Source organism: Prenolepis imparis, unplaced genomic scaffold (genome assembly GCF_030444845.1).
Source record: "Prenolepis imparis isolate NDT839.2.m4 unplaced genomic scaffold, iyPreImpa1.0 SCAF_20, whole genome shotgun sequence".
Taxonomy (NCBI): Eukaryota; Metazoa; Arthropoda; class Insecta; order Hymenoptera; family Formicidae; genus Prenolepis; species Prenolepis imparis.
In genome coordinates, this window is record NW_028141178.1 from 655704 (window position 1) to 663179 (window position 7476).

A 7476-nucleotide genomic window follows, 5' to 3' on the forward strand; every position below is an offset into this window, starting at 1 on the left:
GGCAATATGAGCCTAGGCGCTGTTAATAGGGCGCAATTTTTTAAAAAATTAAATGTATTATATAAGCATTCAAACGCACATCGTTTATTTAGATCCAAATTATCTTAATAAAATATTCGCGGACGTTTCGGATCCTTCTTAGGGCCATCTTCAGCGCAAAAAAAAACCTTAATACCGAGATTAACATAGAATTTGTAGATGAAGGATATTACAAGACACAACATAAGCAATTGATTATCGCAAAATAATTGTGTAAAATAAATGTAAAAAAAGATACAACACAAATATACAAATAAGCAAATGGCATTAAGACATGTGGTTTTGAAATAGAGAAGCTCTAAATAAGAAGTACTCGTGATATAGTAATTTACATGTTACTATGATCTAATCAGCGTGCAGAGTTAGAGAGTGTGCAAGACTACGTTAGTGCGTCTTTTATTGAAATTCGGTCCCGGAAAAGTGTGACAAACGCAGGCACAGAGATCCGCGTCGGTAATTGCTACCTCGGTGTCCTGGTGAGAGCAGGGTGTCTTTGCTCTTTGTCATCTGCGGCACGATGAGCAATGAGTTCGGTGGAGTCGGCGACACGGTAGAAGTTTGCGGTGAGGTAGCCAGTGTTAGATTGGGTAGCGATTGACCCAGACTCGAATACGGTACTTGGACACTCAGCGTGTTCGGCGTCGGTGATTTACTCAATAACGAACGCCTGATTCGGACAATGAGTTTTAATAGAGATGTTATTACAGTCCATTTACTTTGCGATTCATCAATGTGAAATCGCGAAAGTTTGTACGTTTCAACATCGCGCTCACCTTATGTGCATGGATCTGTGATTATGCCCGGAACTCGATTCGCCACCTTCCTCCGACGACAACGAACTCGACGCTCGCGGTTGTTCGTTCGTCTCCACGCTGACGTTTCTGCTCGGATTATAACTGGGTAGAAAGCTGCTACTTCCCTGAGACGCGCCTTCCATCTCCATACTACCGCTAGAAATGATGGAACGCATTTTATAGGCATTTTAAATACAACAAGACTTCGAGATTTCTTTTTTTTTACTTTTCGAAACATACCTATGACTATGAGTGAGACTGCTAACATGTGAGGCTCTGCTACTGCCACGCGGAGTTCTTGGAAAGGTCCCCTCGCACTCTTCCGTTTCGAAATCGCCGTCGCCCAAAGTACTCGGTTGCCTGCTAACTGGTGCCAGATTCATTACTGGCTCGGCACCGAGCGACGGTGCTTTCATCAATATGAATTGTTGCTGAGCGTGTCTCAAGGATTCCATCCACGACTGAAAAAGCATGTGGTACTGTTAGTTTAAAACAACTTCCGCTCGTAAACTAGAAACCGCATTAGCTAAAATCATGAAGGTTTGCGGTTTCACCGACATCGACCAATTTTAACTTTAAATTTAATTAATTCAATCTTCTCTAGATTATTAAAAAATTGCATTATGTATATACATGTTGTTAGTTACAAAGAAAGATAAAAATTTAATTTCAACTATAATTATATCTAGTTAAGCGACATTAGTGAAGACCGTGGTTAATGAAGGTACACTACAAACGAATCTAAATCGAACGGAACAGTGAATCAACATTCCGCGAACTTTGTCGTAATTCGTGATGTTTGTCGAGTCACCTTGGCTAGTTTCGGGTCACCGGCGCTCAGGATTAAAGCGGCCGAAACTGTCCCGTACTCATTAAGATAAACCAATCCTATACTGGACGGTTCTTTGACCTCGTGTATTCGTATGCGGTCGACAACATACGGTTGCCTAATGATCTTAAACATTTTTTTCGTTGTAGATTTGCAAATCAATAGCATGTCGGTCAATAATAGTACGTGCACTTCCATCTGTAAAGGATAATTAATAGACCGTAATTTCTTATTTCAACACAGTGAGAATTAAATAATTGCTATCTTTAAGATATAGAAAAAAATTAGCTATAGAAACTACTTCATAAAATAAGTCAAATTACAACAGAATTATTTTCAATTATTTCGCTTATTATTGACAATCATGGATATTCTCTTTTAATCTCATATACTTATATTTCTGAATATAGTTTCATTTTATTCATATAAAAGTAATTTTGATCTGACTAACAATAAATAACATTGTCGCATACTTTGCTGGTGGCGTCTCTGAGTTTCAAATCCCCCTCTCGAAGGAGGGTTCTCAGGCTGCCCTTCGGACACCCGGGCATCGGCGTCGTGGTAATGTCGAGATTGCTGTACAGTTTGATCAGTTTCTCCACCTCCTCATCGAGACCTTTAGATTCCACGACGTCGTAACTCTCTAGACGGGAGGCTGCGCTGTCCAGCTTAGGAGCCTCCTCGTTTTTCCTCAGGGCCGCGTTCACAGACGCCACGAAACCGTCGACGGACCAGTGATGCAAGATTTCACGCGCGACAGCCACTTCGCGACAGCCATCTTGCAGTGGAGGGGGTAGGTCGGCAGCGCAGAGCGCACCGAAAAGATGAGAACCCTTGTCCTTCGAACATTTGTAGAAGAGGACAGGTATATATCTTTTGTCCTTTATTTTCTTTTGATAGAATAGAGCTACGAATTTCGAGCGAATCCGGAATACTGGCGATAGCGAGTAGGCGATGCAACCCAATATGCAAAAAGAAAATATAAAATATAAAAAATATATTTAATATTATAAAATAATATTAATAAAATTAATATATTTTAAACATAAATTAAGAAACTTATATTTAAAATTTTAATTAAAAATAATTATTAATTAATAATAATTATAAGTATATTTTATATATAAAAATCCACTCTTGGCCAATATATACACCTTTCTATTAAAAAAGATTTTTTATCTTTAAAGAAATAATTGTAATAAAATAATATTTTAATTTATAAATATTGTTTAAGATTTTATTCTTTTTATTCCCTATTTATTTTGTACTAATGTACGACGTACATATTGTTGCTCAACGGAAACTGTGAGAAGGTGGTGGTTTCTTCCGTCAAAAAATTTAAAATATTGTATATTGGGAAATGTATTTCAATCATTATATTCGGCTTCCCGACGAGCCGTGTTTACCTTTTTTGCGCGTGTTGATCGTTTTACCGCGCGTCTCGTCTTGTCAAGCAGCTCTCCAATCAGCTGTTTGACACAATAAAATCTAGCGACAGGTTTTTGACATTTATGTCTTCGAAATTCGTCGAGTCAGCTGTAGACCGTTTTACTATAAACATCTCTCGTTTTCGAGCAATTAGCTCTTGATCAGTATATATATTTCGCTTTAACAAATAGTATAAAGTAACGAAAAATATGTGTTGAATTAACGAAGCCCCGAAAAGCTCGTAAGCGAAGCTTGGCTTACAGACGACCGATACAAATCTTGGGTATGTAAAGTATCATCTGATAGTAGTCTTTATTTTATTGCAGTGTTACGTCCTGTGGACTGCACGATTCTTTTCTCCTCCCCGATTTACGCAGATTCGCGTTCCGCGAACATATTAATTATAAGACCGAAATTAGTTATAAGAATTAAACGGAGAAAGACAGTGATTGTGAAACAACTCGATCGGTGAGATTACGAAACCTACACTTTGATCAATAAGTCATAGGTAATGTTGAAATATCACGATCGACACACGCTATCAGTAGACCAAAGATCGGAATTAGGAAAGAACTCTTCATACAAGGAAGCAATACGTTGCGCAAAGGGGATTAAACACCGAACGTATGACTATGAGTCATAAGAAAAGAAGACGCCCTTTGCCCTATAGGAAGGGCAGACGAATAGTATAAAAGCAGCGAATCTTCCAAGAATGCTCTCTATTAATTCCGCCTACGTCGTGGCAGTTACACACTTCTGGATCCTCGCATTAAACATATATTTTGTGACCGTCGGGGCTCAACAACCAGCTACCAGTCAACCTACACCTTCGCCCACACCACTCGAAGGAACCATCGATCCTGAAGATCAACCTATAGCTGCCAACCCGCTCACCAAATAATATACAGTGAGTACTTTCATTCTTCTACGATCACGGAAGTAATCCCCGGAATCGCGACTAAACTTAATAAGTAGTGGAAATCGCTGCCTCGTCGAGCATTGAAACGCGCTCTCCGATTGAAACGAGACGATCAAAAGCCAACGCGAATCCTCAACCGCCTCATAGCACATCAACGTTACACACACACTCATATATAATTGTTTATACATGTCCACAAATTCAAATGTCTAATTCTCCGAATATTATTAAGATTTTATTTTTTTTGAATAAATGATAATTATTTACATTACGCGAATTTAAAGTCTTATTTAAACCCCTGCGTTCCTTCATATATCCCCCGAGATCGCACAAGGTCCTATCCCGCGTAAAATGGATTTAATTCCCTTACCGAAAAGGACCGACAAACGGACCCCTGAAATAAGCCAGGTAAAAGCGACTATCCAGTCGTTGACCTGCAAAAGGGCCAGACAGTCCGTTCGACCCGAAATCACTCCGATTTCGGGAAAACGCTGTTACGACCTTCGAGCGGCCTTTCCTTCGTGCAGGCCAGGACGTAACATACGTTTAATTGGGGGCTCGTCCGGGATTGAAATGTGCGATCTTTGGGAATAGGAATGAGTAAAGGGACTAGAAGCACAACGGACAAAGACGAAATAGATGAACTTTACAAGACCGCGTTAGAAACACCACACAGAACACGTGAATCTAAATCAAAATTCACAGCATCTACGCCTCGACACGTACATTTTTTAGGAGATTCTAATTTAACCGAAATAAGTGAATTACCCGACGAATCCGACCAAGTCGAATTTATTGACTCAAAAAATCAGATTTTCAAAATTAATATCGATAATTCTAACGGCGAATCCGGAGGTCCACCAATAAACATGGCTAACGCTAATCCTTTCGCCACTTTAAAATACGCGGTCGAAGCCGTTCCCTTTTTTGACGGTAGTAACACCCCACTAAATTATTTTATTGAGGGATGCGAGGAAGCAAAATCTATGCTCCCTAAAGAGGCAGAGTGTCAATTCGCTAAAATTATAAGAACGCGAATAGTGGGGGAAGCGCGTCGTACTATACAAGATCAAGATTTTAATACCGTAGCTGCATTAACAACGTATTTGAAGAAAATTTACGGTCCCTCCAAAAATGTCTATCAATTACAAGGAGAATTAGGTTGCGTTTATCAGAAAAATAATGAAGATGTCGTCACTTACGCGAATCGGGTTAAACTTCTCGGAAAACAAATACTAGAGGCATATCGAAGCTCAGGGAACGCCATGCCTGAACAGGATATAAAAGCAACTATAGAAACAGATATGTGTAAATGCTTTATTAGAGGACTAAAACCCGAAATAGAACAAAGAATAGCACGAGACTTAAACGTACAGGAAACCGTGGTCGACGCGTTAAAAATAGAAAGAGAGCTTCAACAAATGACAGATTTACGACAAGGCGCTAAATCAAGTCAACATTCACCGCTACCTGTTAATCTATCTCGAGAAGTCTGCCAAATCTGTTATAAAGAAGGACATGCAGCAAGTAGTTGTCGAAAGCTCACTCAACTTTCACCACAAAATCAAAATCCTTTCGGAAACACAGGAACGGATATTTTAATCTGTCAAATTTGTAAAAAACGCGGGCATAGCGCAGATAAATGTCGGTTACGCGACCCACGATCTCGACAATCAATTAACGTAATTCAGGAAAAGGTCATTACTTGTCAATTATGCTCTAAGATTGGTCATAATGCAAAATCATGTCGACAGAATAACTTTAATCAACAAACAAATAAATCTTTAGTAATTTGCCAATGGTGCGATAAATCCGGTCACTCGGCTAATAATTGTTGGAAGAAACAAAATGAACGCAATACTAATATCGTGTGTCAAACTTGTAACAATTATGGCCATATCTCTAGAAATTGCCGCTCTAAAATCAATCCAATACCAACACATAAAGACAATTTATTCTGCCGATATTGCAAAGAACAGGGCCATCTTCTCGATACATGTCAATTACGAATTACGAGTAACAATCGCCGCAAAGAAAAAGAGCAAGGAAACTACAACGGACCCTCGACATCGGATGTAAAATCGGGGGCCGAGCGAACATCACACCCATCCGTGCAGCGGCAAGCCAAGTAAATAACTACGAACCCGAAATCAGGCCTGTAACTATAAGCCTCGACAAACATAGTCGCGTGCCTACGGTACAGGTTGAAATCGATAAAATTACCACTCAAATAACCTTTATGTTAGACACGGGATCCGGACCGAATATAATTAAAGAAAATTTTGTGCCCAAAAATACAAGTATTAATTATTCGAATATTTTAAAATTAAATGGCATAAACAATTATCCTGTCTATACCCTAGGAGAAATTACACTAACACTTTTTGAATTACCGGTATTATTTCACATCGTTGCCAACGATTTTCCGATTCCACAATCCGGAATATTAGGAAACGATTTCTTCAAACAAACTTTTTCAAAAATAGATTACGCTCAAGGACATTTAGATATTTCCGGAATTAATGTGCCCTTTTTCTCCCCGGAAACCATAATAGTATCTCCAAGATCAGAATCGCTATTTTTTGTGAGGATAGAGAACCCTGAGATTAAAATAGGATATATACCGAAATTAAAAATAGAACATGGAATTTTCCTAGGAGATACTATCGTAGAAACTATTTCTGGAAAAGCATATCTAAATGTCATAAGCACTCTAGATGAAGAAATAGAAGTTCGCGTACCGACACTTCGTTTAAAACCACTGAACGAACTATTTAATGACGATATCGAAATTATTGATAACAAGAAAGAGGGGTCAGATAACGACCAGACTAACGTTAACACAGACCATGAAGATAAAGATACGATGATATTTAGAGACAATGAGGATGAATTTTCAATAATGATTCAAGGAAAGAATAAAATTAAAAGAAAGAGAGGGAATAAAAATTATTTAAACGAAAATTATAATAATCCAAAAATCCTTGGAGAGGGAAGTTACCAAACCTCTCCTGAAAATCATGATAAATCAAAAATCCTTGGAGAGGGAAGTTACCAAACCTCTCCTGAAAATTATAATAAATCAAAAATCCTTGGAGAGGAAAGTTACCAAACCTCTCCTGAAAATTATAATGATCCAGAAATCCTTGAAGAGGGAAGTTACCAAACCTCTTCTCAAAATTTTGATAATCCAAAAATTATTGGAGAAGAAAGTTATAAAAATCTCCCAAAAGAAAAAATTCCTAGAATTTCGAAGGAAAAATGTCAAACCTTGTCAGAAAATTCTAGCTCCGTCGATTCCGAAGAGGGAAGTTACCAAACCTCATTTCATAATTCGACACAACCTTTTTCCAAAAATTCAAAGGATCGTTTATCCCTTCCAAAACTTACATTTCCAAAAACTGGGTTATCTGTTATAAATAATGAAAATGAATTAGAAACCTCTCAAGTTACAATGGAAAATCTTC

General features: G+C 38.3%; 1 protein-coding gene across 1 annotated transcript; it reads right to left on the reverse strand.

Annotated features, from left to right (window-relative positions):
* Window positions 1-435: 435 nt before the first annotated feature.
* Window positions 436-3389, reverse strand: LOC145946758 (uncharacterized). Its single transcript, XM_083056510.1, has 6 exons — window positions 3365-3389; window positions 2136-2440; window positions 1645-1860; window positions 1074-1294; window positions 813-989; window positions 436-706 (listed from the first exon to the last, which is right to left on the reverse strand). Exons 1-6 carry the CDS (start codon window positions 3387-3389, stop codon window positions 436-438), a joined length of 1215 nt encoding a protein of 404 aa, XP_082912636.1.
* Window positions 3390-7476: the final 4087 nt, after the last annotated feature.

Excerpts from the sequence above, each read along its gene's own strand:
- LOC145946758 (XM_083056510.1), bottom strand. The coding sequence starts at position 3,389 with ATGATACTTTACATACCCAAGATTT. Across the intron at positions 1,861-2,135 it reads TCAGAGACGCCACCAGCAAA|ATGGAAGTGCACGTACTATT; the intron begins GTATGCGACAAT and ends TATCCTTTACAG. Across the intron at positions 990-1,073 it reads AGTCTCACTCATAGTCATAG|CGGTAGTATGGAGATGGAAG; the intron begins GTATGTTTCGAA and ends CATCATTTCTAG.